Raw genomic sequence first — 18,119 nt, 5'->3', positions numbered from 1 at the left:
ATCATTATGTGAAACTTTTCACATAATGATGTGAAACGTGACCTATTTTGGAGGGGGGGGTGTGGCAGTAATACGCTTCCGTACTTGGCAGATAGTGAGTTGTTAGGAAGTTCACAAGCACCATTGATGGTTCATAACTAATAATTTTTTGTTCGAAATTCAAGACGAAAAAAAAAAAAAAGAAAATTAAAATAAAATCAGCCGCGCAACAACCTCGTAAGGTTGCACGTCTGGGCTCCCGTACATATTTATCATCAGACTGAAGTCATTTCCCACTCATAAAACAAAATTACTCACTGATAATACGACAAACGTCAACTTCATGAAGCAAGTTATTATTTTGTGGCACAAGTCACATTTGTCAACTGCAAAAAAAAAGTAATTTTAGTTTCTTTTTTTTCAAGCTCCGCAGATGACGACACACCATAAAAATGTACCTGTATATATTATATTATATACACAGTAAACCTCAACTGGGAGTGTCGTCCCCCCCCAGCCCCCCCCCCCCCGCTTATCTTTGGGAATTAAACAGAAAAATTGTCTAATATCGAAAAAGAAAAAAAGTTGGGTCGCTTGTACCGCAAGGCACTTCAACTTGAGTACAGAACACGGGTACTGTGGCCACCTTTAGGTCTGCGAACCTTGTGAGGATAAGCGGCTGAGAAAACGGATGGATAGATTTATGTACTGGTGGTAATACCTCAGCGGCAGTCACAGCGCTGTGATTGTGTCGCCTTGAATTAGAATCCACTCATCCATCCATCCATTTTCTTTGCCGCTTATCCTCACATGGGTCGCGGGGATTGCCGGAGCCTATGCCAGCTGTAGCATGTACGACACACGAGGAATTCGTCCCCGGCACAAAAATGTGATTAAATGTGTCAAGGATGCGTAAAGAGAATTCTTTCTTATTATTTGTTTTTAATTCACCTCGGCACTTTTTGCAATATTTTGAGTAACGTCCGCCATTCCGAGCGTTCTCGCGCCGAGACGTCCGGCTGGAATCCCGTGGAAAGCGTTGCGCCGTCACGTTACGTAAACGCGTCTTGTTTCCCAGCTGCCTTTTCCAACTTGAGACTTATGAAGATGCCAAAAAAAAAGCTCTTGACGTCTTTATTATTTATGATTATTATTACGATTATAATCAAAACCCACAGACAGGAATCCTTGACATTGAAGTTGAAATAATTTCAAAATTACAACAACCAAAAAAATCAAACACAAAAACATTTCAAGTTATCATTATGGGGTGTTGGGTGCAGAATTTATGAAAAATTCATTTTGGAAAAACGGTTTCACATAAAATATGAAGCACTTTATGTGTACAAGAATACAGTGGCAAAAAAAAAAAAAAAAGTCAACATATATGCACAAATGCAAGGTTTTGTGATATTAAAAAGATTAGATAAATCATTTGACGGCGTAGTCCAGGGATGTCAAACTCATTTTTCTCGCGGGCCACATTGTTAAATAAAATTGTTTAATTGTCTCATCATATGTATGTCATTAATTTATGATCTATTTTTTGGAATCAGAAATCATGAGTAATGCGTTTTTCAGCTATTTATCTTTGGTAACACAAAAATGCTTGATCATTTATGATGCATGACGATTTGAAATTTTTGTACACATTTTTACAAGAATAATTGAAATTGACACTCTAAATTTGGCTTCGCGGGCCACATGAAATCATGTGGTGGGCCGGATCTGGCCCCCGGGCCTTGAGTTTGATAGCGGTGGTGTAGTTAGTTCGGGGTGAAGCCCGCATTTCGCCTTTCCCCTGAAGTCTGCCGGGATTGGTCCCAGCAACCCCGCGAGCCAAAGCAGGATCGGCGCTGCTGGCGACAGATGAAATGGAAATCAATCATCAGTAATGTGACCTTTAACCTCCACATCTCAAGTGACGTGCGTGAAGTGCGGCTGCGTTTAGATTTAACCAATCACGATCCATCTCACGTTAAACGCCTGACGCCATTTTAAATTGCGTCGGACAAACGCAAAATAAAGCTCACCTGAATATTTATTACATATATTTGGTACATACATCCGCCGCAGCTGCGTAAAAGCCGCGAGTGCCCACATTCAAGCACGAAATATTTACAAAGAAAGATGGCAGATAGAAAGAGTTTAACGCTAGCGCGGCGGTAGCACTAGCGCTAGCTCCGCGCTAACGCTAACAGGGCCGCTTAAAATAAAACTTACCGGTAAATATCACTGAGACACGTCAGTTAACACTTCAGCAACACGCTAGCACAGTTCTAGCGCTGCGCATTGAAAGAGATATTTACAAAGAAAGATGGCAGACAGAAAGAGTTTAACGCTAGCGCTAACGCCGCGCTAACGCTAACAGGGCCGAGTAAAATGAAACTTACCGGTAAATATCACTGAGACACGTCAGTAACGCAGCAGCAACACGCTGGCACAGCGCTGTCGCTAGTGCAGCGCTAATGCTAGCACAGCGCTAACAGGGTCGGTAAAATTCACTTCCTCGGCACATACTGTATATTCCACCGGTCTCATTCTTACCTTTACCGCTCGAGTGCCCCCTTGCGACCGCATCACCGCAGGGTTGAAAGCGTGTGGAAAAAAGTCGCGGCTTGTAGGCCGGAAATTATATACGATATTGTATATCTGTGTGTATGTTCATTTTATATGTATGTGAGTGGAAAAGCGGTGCAAATTTGTCCCTAATGCTAATTGAAACCCAGAAGCGCCTCCTAGTGGTGTGGCAACGTCGGCATGTTACACGTGGAGATTTTTTTGGGGGTGCGTCTTTCCGTTGTTTTTCCGACAGCGCTTGTTTCTCTACATTTTTGTCTGATGAGAAACTCGAAATGTCCTCACGCGAGTCTCCGTCACGGGTCCCGGAGCGGACGTCGATCACTGAGAAAACAAAATCTTGCCCGTAACGGGAAACTATTTGACACGGTAGCCGCTCGAGGAGACGCGGCGAGTTTTTGAAAAGATTTCCACGGTCCGGTCGGGGACCTCGAGCGGGTTCGGGTTTGTTGATGCAAGCGATGACCATCATCTCCCGCGTCCTCGCCTGGAATCGTGAGTCACTGCGAGACATCGGAAATGGAATTCATGCGCATTTCAAACGGGGGGAGGAAGAGAAAAATAACAGCTGTGCGATCGTTCGGCCCCTCCTCGATTAAAAAGTCGTCGCTTCAAGTGGAACGTCGTCATGTAAAACGCCGTTTCCCAAACTCTTTGGAGCCAAGGCACGTATTTTACATAAGAGAGGGGGGAAAAAGGCCCGCCACAAAACAATGATGTCTCAAAACAGACGCACAAGTTAATTATGTAACCTCTGCCATCTAGTGGCAAAGCAAAGCCGCTATACAACCCGAGCAAAGGTATTTAAAGGTCAACTGTCATGCCTGTAAACATTCTAAAGCAGATATTGTCATGAAAAATGCATGTAACATGATTCACTTGGCCATATGAAACAATAAATATGAGAGGACGCCGTGATAAAACTAACGCTAACGCTGCCATGCTAACGCTAGCGCCACGACCGTTACAAGTCACTTCCTCGGTACACCTCACCCATGACATTGGTAAAGGAAATACCATTTGGTACATGCAAACGCCTCCATGTGCAAAGTTGCGCAAGTCTCTTTCGACATCCCAGTGGTAGCCATTTTGCCTGCATCGTCCGTTCATGACGTCACGCCGCGACATTCGCCATTGAAAACACGCCGCGCCACCTGCTATGGGACACGGAAGCTCTTTTCGAAGAAGAGAACATCTCACAATCGAGTGAAGTGACCGGGGCAATGCTACCCAATTGTTTCGAGCCATATTTAGATGATATGCGGATCACTTCTAACTAACAGCAGACTCACAGTCAGTATGTGCGAGTCAGACCGGCTGAAGTAGTCCGCCGCGGACGAGGCGTCGCCGAAGCCGTCTGCCAACTACACAATCGAGTGAAGTGACCGAGGCAACATCACCCTATCGTTTCGAGCCATATTTAGATGATATGCGGATCACTTCTAACTAACAGCAGACTCGCAGATAGTATGTGCGAGCCAGCCCGGCTGAAGTCGTCCGCCGCGGACGAGGCGTCGCCGAAGCCGCCCGCCGCTGACACAATGGAGTGAAGTGACCGGGGCAACATCACCCTATCGTTTCGAGCCATATTTAGATGATATGCGGATCACTTCTAACTAACAGCAGACTCGCAGACAGTATGTGCGAGCCAGCTCGGCTGAAGTCGTCCGCCGCGGACGAGGCGTCGCCGAAGCCGCCCCCCGCTGACACAATCGAGTGAAGTGACAGAGGCAATGCTACCCAATTGTTTCGAGCCATATTTAGATGATATGCGGATCACTCAAGATGCAGACTGGCCAACATTTTCTCAGCTCTTTGACAGCTAGCTAACGTGAAACTCTGCTTTGCTAACTCACAGGTCGCTCAACGGGTCGGGCACGGCCTTTGAAAGGCAAGCACGCATTCAAAGTCACAAATACTACAGTGTAGAACGTAAGGAAATCATACTACTGGCTCCTCACGCGCATAATTTCTATCGGTATTGGGGATCATGGCTAAAGCTATGAAATATACGGTCACTACTTTGCTGACTTTTGTCTAAAAACGTTCACGTTTGTCATTTTTGTGAAGTTCTGCGATTTTAGTCCTCTCTTTCATGCTGTTATGTCTGCTTTTATTTTGTAATATTGCTTCCTCTCGTTTCAGACGCTTGGATTTCTACCCTGGTGTCTCCTGGTTTAGGGATTGTTTCCAACTTGGGGGTGGATCCAGTTTTTCTAAATTCTTTTTTTTGCTACTTTTGTGCCTGTTTTTTTTTTTTAGCATTTTTTTTTATTTTAGCTTTGCTATGATATTTTTGTTACTCCAAATAGTGTATCCATTGTTGACTGGACTCTAGAGAGCCCCGTTGTGAAGCCAATGTCAATTGATGGAGGTCAGATGTTGACAAGTTTGCTGGCGTCATCGACCCGTATGAAGTTCTGTGACTCGTAAATTCAATCACTTGTATCTCAAGGCAGCGTTGTATACTTTTGGGGACGTGGTAGTGTGCTGTGAAATCTTTCTGTAGTATACGGTATGCGCGTTGGACCAAATGGTCTGGAAAGTGGCCCATCTTACTACAGTAAATGTTGTTCAGGTTGACAGATGCGGCAAAACGCTGCACACGCCGCGGGTCGGGATCCGTGCCCGGACTCGAGGTTACCTGCGGAAAACCGTCAGCAGGCGCCAAAACGTCAAGGCGGCCATCGCGGGACGCCGTCGCCGACGGAGCCGCTCTGCGTACGCCCCCCCCCCCCCCACCCCCGGGCGTCTGTTAGTTGCGTCAGTTTGCTCTGAGTCACCGTCGAATCGGTTCCGGCTTCTTGGCACCGGCTCGAAACCGCAAACTGACCAACCGGAATATTGTGAGGCCGCAAATGCTGGACGCGCACAAGACGTGCTTGTCAGAGTCAAGTTCGCTGGAATTCTGCTTGAAAAAGGCCAAATGGAGACAGAGAAATATTTCTTTTCAGGCAGGTGTCGATTTTGCTGTTGTGTTGTCTCGTTTGTTTGTTTCTGTCTCTCCTCTCGGTGGATCCAACACAAACGATGCGTTCGACGTTGTCCGTCGCGGGAGGAGAAAGGAGCTCCCCCCCCAACCCCACTGGTGTTTCGCCCGGCATGGCTCCTCCCGAGTACGCTACATCCTGTCGGCGGGAGTCTGTTGTTAGTTAGAAGTGATCCGCATATCATCTAAACGTGGCTCGAAACGATAGGGTCACTTCACTCGATTGTGAGATGTTCTCTTCGAACAAATAAGAGCGTTCAGCTGAGATGTCACGCTGTGGAGACCCCTAACGGGACAAGCCGAAAGAAACTGACTTACTTTTATCTATTTTAGAATGTTTATAAGCATGTCAGTGGCCCTTTAATAATCACAAAAGGCGCTCGGAATTTAGATTGCGGCGGAGGGACGACTTATACCAGCGAGTAGCGTAATTCCCGGCCTGAAGAGCGCACCTGTGTATAAGCCTCACCGAGTACATTTGGAATGGAAATACCATTTGGTACATACACAAGCCGCACCTGTGTATAAGCCGCAAGTGACCACATTGAAACGCGAGATATTTACAAAAAAAAAAGATGCACAGAGAGCTTAATGCTAGCGCCGCCGCGCTAACACTAACACTAATGCTAGCGCCGCCGTGCTAACACTAACGCTAATGCTAGCACCGTCGCACTAATGCTAGCGCCACTGCGCTAGCAGGGCCGGTTTAAAGAAAAACAAACTGGTAAAAATCACTGAGACGTGGTAGTAACACGCTAGCGCAGCGCTAACAGGGCCGGACCGGTACAAGCCACTTCCTCGGCACATATATTCCACACCTCACCCATGACATTGGTAAAGGAAATACCATTTGGTACATGCATACGCCGCACCTGTGTAAAAGCCGCAAGTGCCCACATTGAAAGGCGAAATATTTACAAAGAAAGACGGTACACAGAGAGTTTAATGCTAGCCCCGCCGCGCTAACGCTAGTGCCGGCGTGCTAACACTAATGCTAGCGCCGTTGCGCTAACGCTAATGCTTGTGCCACCGGGCTAACAGGGCCGGTTTAAAGAAAAACATACTGGTAAAAATTGCTGAGACATGGCAGTAACACGCTAGTGCAGCACTAACAGGGCCGGACCGGTAAAAGTCACTTCCTCGCCACATATATTCCACACCTCACGCAGTACATTTGTAAAGGAAATACCATTTGGTACATACATACGACGTACCTGTGTAAAAGCCGCAAGTGCCCAGATTGAAACACGAGATATTTACAAAGATGGTACACAGAGAGCTCAAGGCTGGCGCTGCTGCGCTAAAACTAACGCTAACGCCGCCACGCTAACGCTAATGCTAGCACCACCACGCTGACAGGGCCGGTTTTGGTAAAAATCAATAAGACAGGGCAGTAAAACGTTTGCGCAGCGCTAACAGGGCCAGAACGGTAAAAGTAACTTCCTCGGCACATATATTCCACCGCTCTCACTCTTACCCTTTCCGCTTGTGATCGCCCCCTTGTGGCTGCTAGAAAAAAAAAAAAAAAAAAAAAAGCAGAAATTAGCCGCACGGCCGCATAAACCGCAGGTTTGAAAGCGTGTAAAAAAGTCGCGGCTCGCAGGCCGGAAATTACGGTACGCGTCTCAGCCCACTTGCGTTATCGGGGTATTTTTTTTTTTTTTTTTAGCCCTGCCTGCCCCCAAAAATCCAGAAAACAATTCTAAATTGTTGTCAGTATTATGTCACTATTTAATACACTTTAAAAAAAAAAAAAGAAACGCAGATGATTTTACGAGGCACTTTAAGCTCGTTTTACTTTCCGCGTGTTTGTTTGACTACCTCGACAAACTTTTCCAATATTTGACTTCTGGCTCATTTTTTTCTCGCAGTCGATGAAATGATTGGACGGAGCTGTCGTCAAGCCTCACACGCAGACGGAAGAAACGGATCGCATCTCGTCTGTCACGCTTGAGGAACGCAAGAGCGGAAAAGTGCGCGCCTGGCCCGGCCCGGCCCGGCGTAAAAAAAACATCCGCCTCACCGATTTAGACGGGAATCGTCACCCCTCGTTTCGCGTTGAGCTGGAACAGCGCACGGCCGGAAAAGAAAGCGGAGGGGGGGTGGAAAAGGGCAGCGGGGGGAGGAATGTGAAACATTTGCGACGGCTGTTTACGCGGCGTGACGTCAGATCGCAGCAGACCTTATAAATGTCGGCGGCGGGCGGGACGGACGCCGACTGCAGCCGCGATGGACCGACCGCGTTGCGACCGCGTGACGGCCTCGGCTCTGCTTCTGCTGCTGCTGCTGGCTGCGGCTTCGCAGGTGAGCCCCCGACGTGGTCGTCACCGCCTTCGTTTTTTTGTGACATCATGTCTGCCGCCAGAAATAAGCAGAAAATCAAGTGTTGTTTTTTTCCGCTTTGCTCGTTTCCTCATCTTCATGAAGTATTTCTTATATTTTTGGGGACGGGACGTGACTCAAGTCAGGCTCAAGTCACCAATTTTGCGACTTGCTCAGCTAAAACTTGTAAAAAAAACTCAAGTTTGATGTGAAATCTGACGTGTTTATGTTTGATAATCTCCATTTTCAAAACATGTTGTCATTTGTTTTCTTTTTTTAAAAGGAAAAGGTTCATTTTTTAAAAATGATTCATCGTTGTCGATAATTTACCTTTTTTATCGTATCCTCTGTAGCACTTTAAATTGAATGAAAAGTACAATCCGAGACAAATCGGTTTTCGACAAAAATCTCAAGATTTTTTTTTTTTTTTTTGCTTCTGTTTTTCCAAACTTGGGACTCGTCCCGGTCGAACCACTCTCACTCCCTCTCGGTAACAAAAGTGAAAATATGAATCTACACCTCTTTCGCTGGTATAATCAACATAATTTAACACAACGCGCGGTACATATTTCACTTCCATTGTGCGCTACACTAACCTTAGCGGTGTGGGGACGCAAGTTGCTTACAATGGGTACCGGCCCATGACGAAGGAACCCAGCCACTGATGAATCGGTTGTAGGCCTCCAGACCTTAATAATTCTTTAGCTGGTCCACGGTTTAAGCGCTTGTCCAGAAGAGGAGATAGTTGACGACGTGCGGCTAGGTTACCGACGCCCACATTCGTGCGCTCCATTTGGGTTTCTGCGAGGTACATTGGGTCGATATTCTCGCCGGAACGGTTTCCTGAAACAACATCTAATGAGTCCCAAAGTATTTTAGCCATCATGCGTCGTACCAACATTTGCGCGGCTCCGGTCTGTTCGCAAACGCCGTAGAGTGAACGCCGCGTCAAGGAGAGTGAACCCATCCAACATGGCCGCGTGCCTCGGATGTCGTCACGTGGTCGAAAACAGTCTATAGTGAAGTGTCTGCGCTTTGTCACTATTCCTACCAAAACTATAAATAATCATTAATAATACAGTTACATCTCGGTAAAACTGAATGCGGGATTTAGTCAAATAATTTTTCTCCAAATGTTTTACGTGTCTATATCATAAATGGACTTTTGTGCCATAACAGAAGTTATTGAAATGTATCTGAGCACATAGTATCAGTCTTGTTTTTCCCGTCTTTCATTTTTAAAAAATAATCTGAATGCTTGTTTTCGTGTGGTTCTCGCAGGTGTTGTGTCAGCTGTGCGACGGGCCGTGCCTCTGCCCCCACGCCGCCCACGAGTGCCCCCCCGGCGTCCCCTCGGTGCCGGACGGCTGCCGGGTTTGCGCTCGACAGCGGGGCCAGTCGTGCACCGAGACGCTCCCGTGCGACGGCCGGCGGGGGCTGACGTGTGACTACAGCGCCAGTTTTCCCGGAGAACCCGGAGAGTGCGTGGGTGAGTCGGTCCCCGGACGGGACAACATCCCGGACTGTGGACTCTTGATGGTACCTCTAGGGCGCCGGTGGTTCGTCACCGGTCTTGCACCCTAAAAAGCCACGAGTGTCAATCCCGACGCTCACATGTTTAATCCGGTCACGAGAACGGCCGTTGTGCCGCTCTTCCTGGTGTTCCGGCCACGGCCACCAGAGGGCGCGGTTCAGTTAGACGCCTGAACTCCAATCAGCTTTGATGGGACGTCAAATATTTGCGGTTGGGCTTGGTCCCTGGCCCCAAATGGCGGGGTCCCCTGCACCGCAGTGATTGTCAAAATCCTACGTGGGGAGAACTTTCTAGTGGTACTTGAAACTTGATTGTAAAACCGGGTCCATCATTCTGAACAGCCACAGCCCAAAGAACATTTTGTTTGTTCTGACAGAACACGACTGACGTGCGGATGCCACAAAATAAATACAAACTTTCTGTTTCTTCTCAATTCTTGCCCCCTTAGGTCAGGAGGATCTGACGTGCGAAGTCAACGGCGTCACCTACCAGGACGGGGAATCTTTCCAGCCCTCGTGCGACGTCCACTGCCGCTGCAGGGGCGGCGGCGTGACCTGCGTGCCCGCCTGTCCCCTGGATTTCCGCCCCGCCACCGCCGACTGCCCTCGCCCGCAACGCGTCCGGCTGCCGGGGAAGTGCTGCAAGGAATGGGTGTGCGAGAACCTGGACAACTCCGTGCTTCAAGACGCCATCTTCGGTAAGCACGTTACGGTCGATTTTTGGGCGTATATTGGCGGTCAGCCATTTGCTGAATGTTTCATGTTCTTTAGTTGTGTCATAGTTGTCGGACCTTATTTCTTGCTTTGTGGATTCTGGATTCCTTCTTGGACCGTGTTGTCGTCATTGAACATCATGCCTTTGCCAGGGAGTCCTGCATTTGGATCCGCCTCCGCACCGCTGGCTCATGACAGTCTGTGCCACCGGGCGGGGTTACTTCAGGTCAGAACCGAACTGCGATTGGCTGGGTGTTCGGTTCTGACCCTGCCCGGTGGCACAGACAGTGAATTTTAGACGGCAGATTGTAGCCGGTTGAATTACAGACGGAACTATTGAAAATTTGATCACTATTGCTTCAGACTAATTTACTTCCATAGGTTCAGCTGAAATAAAATTTGGAATACTTTGCAATAATAAGACTTGGACACAATGTCGTCATAAGTTGGATCCAGTTTCGATGATTCACTCTCAAGTCAGAGCAAAAATAGCCATGCGTCATTTGTGACCTCATCCAGCCGGTGGCTCAGCGGAGGACGGTTTTTGGTTTTTTTTCGACGTTTCATTTAAACTACAAAGAGTTGGAAAGGCTTGGCCGCGGTAGTTTGTTCCAAAACTAACACGCATGCAGCCAGTCGGCATCGCGGGTGCCGATATTCAAGGACAAAACGTTCTCCTGGTTTTAATGTCGTCAAACACTTTTCGGAGTTTGGCACGTTTTTTTTTTTTTTGGTAATGGCTTCGTATCCCTTCTCCACCCGCCCTCATCCTCACACCCACACCAAGTAGAATAACATCCACGTGTGTTTCATCCCCACGCAGCCGCTTGCCGCTACGAAGTGCTATTAAAGGAACTGTTCCACCCCAAAGAAACGTGACTTGAATTCGTCCAGACGGGTAGAAAAAGTCGCAGACGGGGGCGGCCGTCGCGTGTCGTGCCGACATGCGCACGAACAATCGCGGAGCCGCCGGGGAGGATTTTGCGAATATTTGGAGGGGGATATGAGTCCAGTTTGATGGAATACCTTGACGTGCTGGAAAAAACAAGATAATTTCTTTTCCGTGCCTCGTGTTACATAAGTTTGTTAAATGTGGATTCGGTTTGAACACCGCAAGAAGTTGGAGTTGGGCAACATTTTTGGATGTTTTCGACGTTTGTCTCAGCGCACTCACTGCGAAACGAACACGCAAAATAATTTGTTGTGTGAAATGCAGCATGGGGATGTGTCTTCTGCCCTCTAGTGGAAAAGCATCTACAGTAATTTCTCAAGTATAACGCGCCCTGAAGTACACGTACTCTGTTTTAGCTGAAGTAAAACAGAGTATCTGTGCGTGAATGAGAGGGGCGGTGGGGGAAGAGTGAAGCTCCAGGGAGAAAAGATGGCGAGGGTGGACGACTTCAAATACTTGGGGTCAACAATACAGAGCGATGGTGAGTGTGGTAAGGAAGTGAAGAAACCGGACCAAGCTGGGTTGGAACAGTTGGCGGAAGGTGTCTGGTGTATTATGTGACAGAAGAGTATCCGCCAGGATGAAGGGCAAAATTTACAAAACAGTGGTGAAGCCGTCCGCGATGGACGGATTAGAGACTGTGGAGCTGAGGAGACGACAGGAAGCAGAAATAAAGATGTTGAGGTTCTCGTTCGGAGTGAGTGTTTTGGAGACAAGGTTCAAGAGAGCAGACTTGGATGGTTTGGACATGTCCAGAGGCGAGAGAGTGAGCAAATTGGTAGGAGGATGGTAAGGATGGAGCTGACAAGGAAGAGAGACCGAGAGGAAGACTAAAGAGAAGGTTGATGGACGTTGTGAGGGAAGTTGGTGGTAGACAGGAAGATGCACGAGATAGCCTTAGGTGGAAAATTATGATACGCTGTGGTGGCCCCTAATTAGGACAAGCCGAAAGGAAAAGGAGTAGATAAAGCGTCTTGAAGTGTAACGCGCAACCCCAAAGTTGACCCCCAAAAAAATAAATAAAATGAAAAAAAAAAAAAAAAAATCTGGAAAATCCTTCTACCAATGTACAACGCGCACCACTAATTAGCTGCTGTCCGGATGCTCAAAATATGAGGAATGTCATCCCCTGTGGCGTTTGTGAGGAAACATTTTATGAATCTTAACGGTCTTGGTTCCCTTTATTCCTCACTTTGAGGGGAAGGTCCACCGCGCTACGAGCGCAGCCTCTCGCCCCCGTTCGGCGACAATGTGTCGCAGCTCTTCGTAGCGTCAGGTCGCGATCAAAACGAGAGCTCAAACGACGTAGAAATGGGTGTAATGGGCACTTTGGGGAGAAAAAAAAAAAAAAAAAAGCTAGCATTTCAATCATGTGCGCTCTCCCGTTTTGTTTTTCAAACGTGCCCATTACGATCGTACTACGTGGTTAGCTGTTAGCAGTTAGCTCACGTCGTTCTGCTTCCGGTTCGGCCGCGTCATCGGCCAGAGCGAGGTCACGTTTCTTTGCGCTTGCAGTCGACATTTTTAGTCTTCGTTTAAGTTAAAACAAACTCACGGGTGGTCGTTTCTGATGTTTTGGTGCAGTAGCAACAAATATGTAACGCTAACGATCGTCAAATGCAATGTCCCCCACGCTTCCCCGAGGAGGTCAGAGTTCAGGTTGGTGGCGCGCATTACCGTAATTTATATAAATGCGTAACAAAAGACATCAAATATCATATTTTTTTTATTTTTCATCTATACCTAAATATAATGCGCTCTCTTGACTCTTTGAAAATATTTTTGGAAAAAAATTGCGCATTATTTGAGAAATTATGGAAAATATTGTGCACGCCGTTATCGGAATAGAGAGATGAACATACATCCGTTTTTTGGGCAGCTTATCCTCACAAGAGTCCCAGGCATGCTGGAGCCAATCACAGCCATATTCGGGGAGGAGCAAGGGCACACCCTCAACTGGTTGCTAGCCACTCGAAGGGTACAAACAACCATTCACACCTACGGGCAATTTATAGTCAACACACGTTTTTGGGATGTGGGAGGAAATTGGAGAAAAGCAACGGAGGCACGGCGAAGGGAGGTCGGGATTCGAAAATGAGGAACGGGTCGGACGACGGCTCACATCTCCAAAAACTTGTTTGTGGACACGTCGTACTTCAAGACGATACTGTTAAACGCTTGCTACCTTGCAGATTTGAACCTATCGTAAAGGTTCTGAGTTTGAGTCCCGCGATAAACAAGGCGCTACTTCATTTTTTTTTTTTTTTTTTAACCTCCCCAAGACCATCCGGGAATCCGAACTCTAATAATCACCTCGGTTGGCGATGATCTCCGTGATTCCACTTTCTTTGTTTTTGCGCCTTTTGCCGGCAGCCGCGAGAGCAAAACCGCCGCAGCCGCCAGCCGCCCCCGCCTGCACGGAGCGTAGCACCGAGTGGAGCGCCTGTTCCCGGAGCTGCGGGGTCGGGATCTCCACGCGGGTCTCCAACCGCAACCCGGCCTGCAAGCTCCAAACGGAGACCCGCATTTGCGAAGTGCGACCGTGCCGTGCGCAGCCGCCCGTGCCGAGCAGACCCGCGGTGAGTCCTGTTCTTTCGTGGGAGGATTTTGGGTTGGAAGTACTTGAAATAAAGGTTTTGCTCTGTTTTCCCTTCACCTCCATGCTGGACTGATGCCCTGCGGCGTGCCGTATGACCAGCGGGGGCAGTGCACGGCCAGCTACGCGTCACCCGGACCCGTGCGGCTGCTGGATCGCGGCTGCGGCAGCGCGCGGGTCTTCCGTCCGCGCTACTGCGGCAGCTGCGGCGACTCTCGCTGCTGCACGCCGTCGCGCACCTCCACCGCCGACGTGACCTTCCGCTGCCCGTCCGGCAAGCTGCGACGCCGAGCGGTGATGGTGATCCACTCGTGCGTCTGCCACAGCAACTGCCCCTACGCGCCCTTCACCAACCCGGCTCTTTGGGGGTCCCGACCCTGACTCGACCGGCCGTGTTAACTCCACTCTCGGAGCCGGCACGGACCCGCCGTCGGCCTTGAAAAACACAAAGACGTTTGTAGATAAAACTATTTTTGCTTGCACGGACGCTCGCCATCGCGTGCGCTGGGAAGGAATTCTGTTGCAAAGGATGATTTGTACACCACAGTGGTGCCTTGAGATACGAGTGAGCCAATCGACACGTTTTTTGAGAGACCAGTCATCATTCCGCACATTTTTTTGTGTGTGTGTTTTTGCTTCAACTTAAGATACTCTCCACTCGCAGTTGAGATTTACTCTCAAAGGAAATTGAATCCACTTTTGTACTTAAAAGAAACAACAAAAAAAAAACGGACTCAAGATAGTCTTAGCTTAATGCTAACATAAAATGGAAGATGGCACTGACCCGCTAACAATTAGCATCGTAGTCGCCGTTTTCGAGCCAGCGGACGACAGTTGAAGACAAATGACGGAGCAACGCGTGCAAGTCGGTCATGAGATGAATATTATTGACGTTTACGCAGTCACTGAGAATGTTGGCAATGTGAACGGAGGACAGAAAAACAAAGAAGTCGGCCATTGTCTGAATGACTTTGTTATACTGCCCCCAGTGGCGAATTTAGGCACACCAGAGGGAGCGGTACAACGAACTGAAGTGAAGTCCATTTATTTACATTCTATTTAATGTTACCGTAATTCCCGGCCTACGGAGCGCACCTGGTTATAAGCCTCGACGCAAGGAAAGAGTTTAATGCTAGTGCAGCGCTAGTGTTAGCGCGATGCTAGCGTTAGCACGGCGCAAGCATTAAACTCTTTCTGTGTAAGTAAGTTTCTTTCGGCTTGTCCTATTCGGGGTCGCCACAATATGATACGAACTCATGACCAAACCAACGCGCTAACCACTGAGCTACGGAGCCTCCTAAACTCTTTCTGTGTACCGAGGCTCACATCCATGTGCGCCGCGCTAATGCTAACGCTAGCGCCGCATCACCGCATAAACCGCAGGGTTGCGAGCGTGTGGGAAAAAAAGTTGCGGCTTGTAGGCTGGAGATTACGGTACTTATTTTTTCATTGTTGTTGTTATTGTTTTTATAAAATGAAATATTATAGAGGCGGCACTGCAGCGTGTCTGGTTAGGACGTGAAGATGAACAATGCAGAGAATAAATGAAATAGAACAAAAATGTTCACAACGGCACGAGATTATGATGAGAATGTGGAATTGAATGTTATTGTGTAAATATTTCTGCATGTTCCAATGAAACAAGCACACAGTGCAACTTTATTCTCGTTAAATTATGAATTTATTTTTGTAGTACTGTATAACAATTTTTTTCAGCGTGGCATATTTGAGTTATCAGTGACATGCTTGTATATATTCTTTTCTTTTTCAATGAAAAATATCTGCCAAATTCTGTATTTTTATCATAATAAAAATCATCTCCTGTTATGAATCCTTTTTTGCATTCGAATGAGTCCAAATCAATCTATAAATAATTACTCGGATACTTGCAATCGATTTAGTCTTGTGTTTTTCATGAGTCTTGAGACCTTTCACCCGGGAATAAAAGACTTTGAAATGAAGTTTAAAAATAAAAATGCTCTGCTAAACGTATTGAATACAACAATAATAACATAATAATCATAATAATACTTTGTGTCCAATCTGTTTTCAACCTCGAGAGTACGTGTTGCCATGAGAACAAGCAGGGGGAGGCCTGCTGGTCCATGGAACATAAACCATTTCATTAGCAACTTGAATTGAAGCAATGATACATAATTAGCAGACGTACGAACGGCACGCCACCTAACAAAAATGAATCATGAAATCATTTCAGTTGATTTTCAAATGTACTCAGTGTCAAATCTGGCCCTGTTTAACTAAGCTGGTAACTACTGAAGCAGTACAGTCCAATATCGAGTTCGTGACGTCGCCATTTTCACGGCGCCATATTGCCAAACAAAATAATAACCAAATACACGCGACCTTGTAGCGATCACTTCACTTCTCAATCTCAAATTCCCAAGAAGTATTTATCATGCCAAATTGGCTCATTATTAAAAAAAAAATAAAAAAATAAAATAAAATAACCCAACACAGGGAGTCATCTCCAACGTATACAGAAGCGTGTTGCGGCCACATGTTAAACTTTGGTTAAACTCTCCCCGAAATACATTTTTTTTTCTTTTTATGCTTTGTTCTCAAATGAGTCCAGTGTGTATTTAAAAAAAAAAAAAAAAAGAAGAAGAAAATACACCATCGGTCACAACGATCTTTAAGTAGGTTAACGTGTGGCCTCAAAACGCTTCCGTGTACGGGCGCTGAAGCCTATCCCAGTGGTTTATTTTCTTTTTTTAAATACATATTGGACTCATTTGAGAACAATGCATATTTAAAAAAAAAAAAAAAACCATCTGTCACGGAGAGGTTTGCCGAAGTTTAACATGTGGCCGCAACACGCTTTGTGTACGGAAGAGCCGACTCAGTCTTATTTTTTTAAACGCATTGTTCTCAAATGGGCCAACTACAGAGGAGCTACCTCGCTAATTTTCCAATCATAGTTAATGAATACGAGTTTGTGTAAAACCACGGGTCATTTCTTTAAATATTGGTATTTGTATTGAGCACTAGCTGAAAAGATCGATGAATTTCGGCAAAGGTTAACGTGTAGCCGAGTACGCTTGCGCGTTCACATTCCGTCCTGCCATTGAGTGCAGATCCAGCAACGAAGTATTTGTATGCGTCCAGACTTTTCCGTGTAAATCTCGAAGACTTACTCACCAGATCCACGTGAAGTTCTGTTACACTTTAAGGACTGGAGTGACCCAATTCTTTGTGCAGCATATTAAAGTTATTTTATTTCTGTAAACAGCACAGAAAACAGGTTTAACTCACAGCACATAAATAGGATCCGCTAACAGTTCTCACACGCGATACGTTTCAATGTACTGCAGCTTCTTCTTGGAACGAGCTGGGTGGCGTCGGCCGGCGGGGGCACCACAGCGCCCTCCGCTGGCGAATTGCTGTTACTATAAGAACAAACACACTCAAACGAAGCAAATGTTGTACACGTCCAGTCACACAAGAGTTGAATTTGAGGGGTAAAGTATTCTTGTGCGTGTTGTGTCGTGGGTGGGCCAATAATAATAATGTTTCTAACATAGCTGTACATGTTATTAATGTCCAAACACCATGTGACACAGATCCGCTTGCGGGTTAATAGTCCACTTTCTTATCGGTGAAAACATCCGACTTCGGCATTAAATATGTGTCTCTAATTTTTTTCCCACATACCTTCTAAATGTCTAACGGTATCGGACAAAACTCTGGGCGTCGTGCGATAAGACGTGTTTTCGCGTCGCTTTGCCAGATCGCCAAGATGGCTGGTCACGTGACTTCAACGACGTAAGTTTACGAATTGGCAGTTCTGTAGCACATCTGTCATTAGATGTGCCTACGTGGCGGCCATGTTGGAAAGGTCGAGCACCCTTCAGAGACGTTGGACATTGAATTGAAATCAAACCTAGCTTATCCGATTTTATATTTAGGTATTTTTTTTTCTCAGAATCAAAACGTGTTCTTTCACCACATATCATTCTTTGTAATAAAATAAAACAAAAAAAAATAATTTCTAGACAAATTCATAGGGTGGGCTAAGGCAGTTCTCGGGTGGGCTTTAGCCACCCAAAGTACGGCTTGCCTCCCTACTGGTCACTGGGCACATGAACAAATATTCATTATTTGCAGTAAATAAACACTTTTCAAACCAATTAAATGAAAATGGATTGTTTCGCCGCGGCAGTCCTGATGCGCTCACGGCGAACTGGGGCACAACGGCACAACGGCCAGGGATCACGGACTTAATCTCATCAATGGTTGTTTTTCTTGAACCAATCAGGATTCAAATATGCCTCACAGGGAGCTGGCCCACAATAACAAAATATTTTTCTGTGGTCAGAGGAAAACTCCTTCCTTTTTAAGTTCAACTGTCAAAACATATTTGTACCAAGCGGCACATATGAATACATTGAATGAATCAGTATGTAAGAGCAAGAAGATATGAATGAGAATATCTT

At 46.6% G+C, this 18,119-nt stretch overlaps 2 protein-coding genes across 2 annotated transcripts in view; one reads left to right on the top strand and one right to left on the bottom strand.

Annotated features, from left to right (window-relative positions):
* The window catches only part of ada (adenosine deaminase), a 34,656-nt gene extending 27,028 nt beyond the window's left edge, over positions 1–7,628 (bottom strand). Inside the window, exons 1-2 of the mRNA XM_061845774.1 lie at positions 7,572–7,628; positions 2,527–3,062 (exon numbers count right to left, since the gene is read on the bottom strand). Of these exons, the coding sequence (XP_061701758.1) occupies positions 2,527–2,559 (33 nt within the window). The 5' untranslated portion in view covers positions 2,560–3,062; positions 7,572–7,628. The remainder of the gene's footprint in view (positions 1–2,526; positions 3,063–7,571) is intronic.
* Positions 7,629–7,762: 134 nt separating this feature from the next.
* On the top strand, positions 7,763–16,808 carry ccn5 (cellular communication network factor 5). The gene is made up of 5 exons (XM_061845800.1): positions 7,763–7,852; positions 9,152–9,359; positions 9,853–10,101; positions 13,443–13,648; positions 13,768–16,808. Exons 1-5 carry the CDS (start codon positions 7,778–7,780, stop codon positions 14,044–14,046), a joined length of 1,017 nt encoding a protein of 338 aa, XP_061701784.1. The 5' UTR covers positions 7,763–7,777; the 3' UTR covers positions 14,047–16,808.
* Positions 16,809–18,119: the final 1,311 nt, after the last annotated feature.

The sequence above is a fragment of the Syngnathoides biaculeatus genome, chromosome 2, assembly GCF_019802595.1.
Source record: "Syngnathoides biaculeatus isolate LvHL_M chromosome 2, ASM1980259v1, whole genome shotgun sequence".
Taxonomy (NCBI): domain Eukaryota; kingdom Metazoa; phylum Chordata; class Actinopteri; order Syngnathiformes; family Syngnathidae; genus Syngnathoides; species Syngnathoides biaculeatus.
The sequence above is the reverse complement of the archived record's forward strand: the minus strand, read 5'-3'. Positions and strand labels throughout refer to the sequence as shown.

Coding starts and splice junctions, on each gene's coding strand:
- ccn5 (XM_061845800.1), top strand. CDS start 7,778: ATGGACCGACCGCGTTGCGACCGCGTGACGGCCTCGGCTCTGCTTCTG. Junction 9,360..9,852: donor AGAACCCGGAGAGTGCGTGG/GTGAGTCGGTCC, acceptor TTGCCCCCTTAG/GTCAGGAGGATCTGACGTGC. Junction 13,649..13,767: donor CCGTGCCGAGCAGACCCGCG/GTGAGTCCTGTT, acceptor CCGTATGACCAG/CGGGGGCAGTGCACGGCCAG.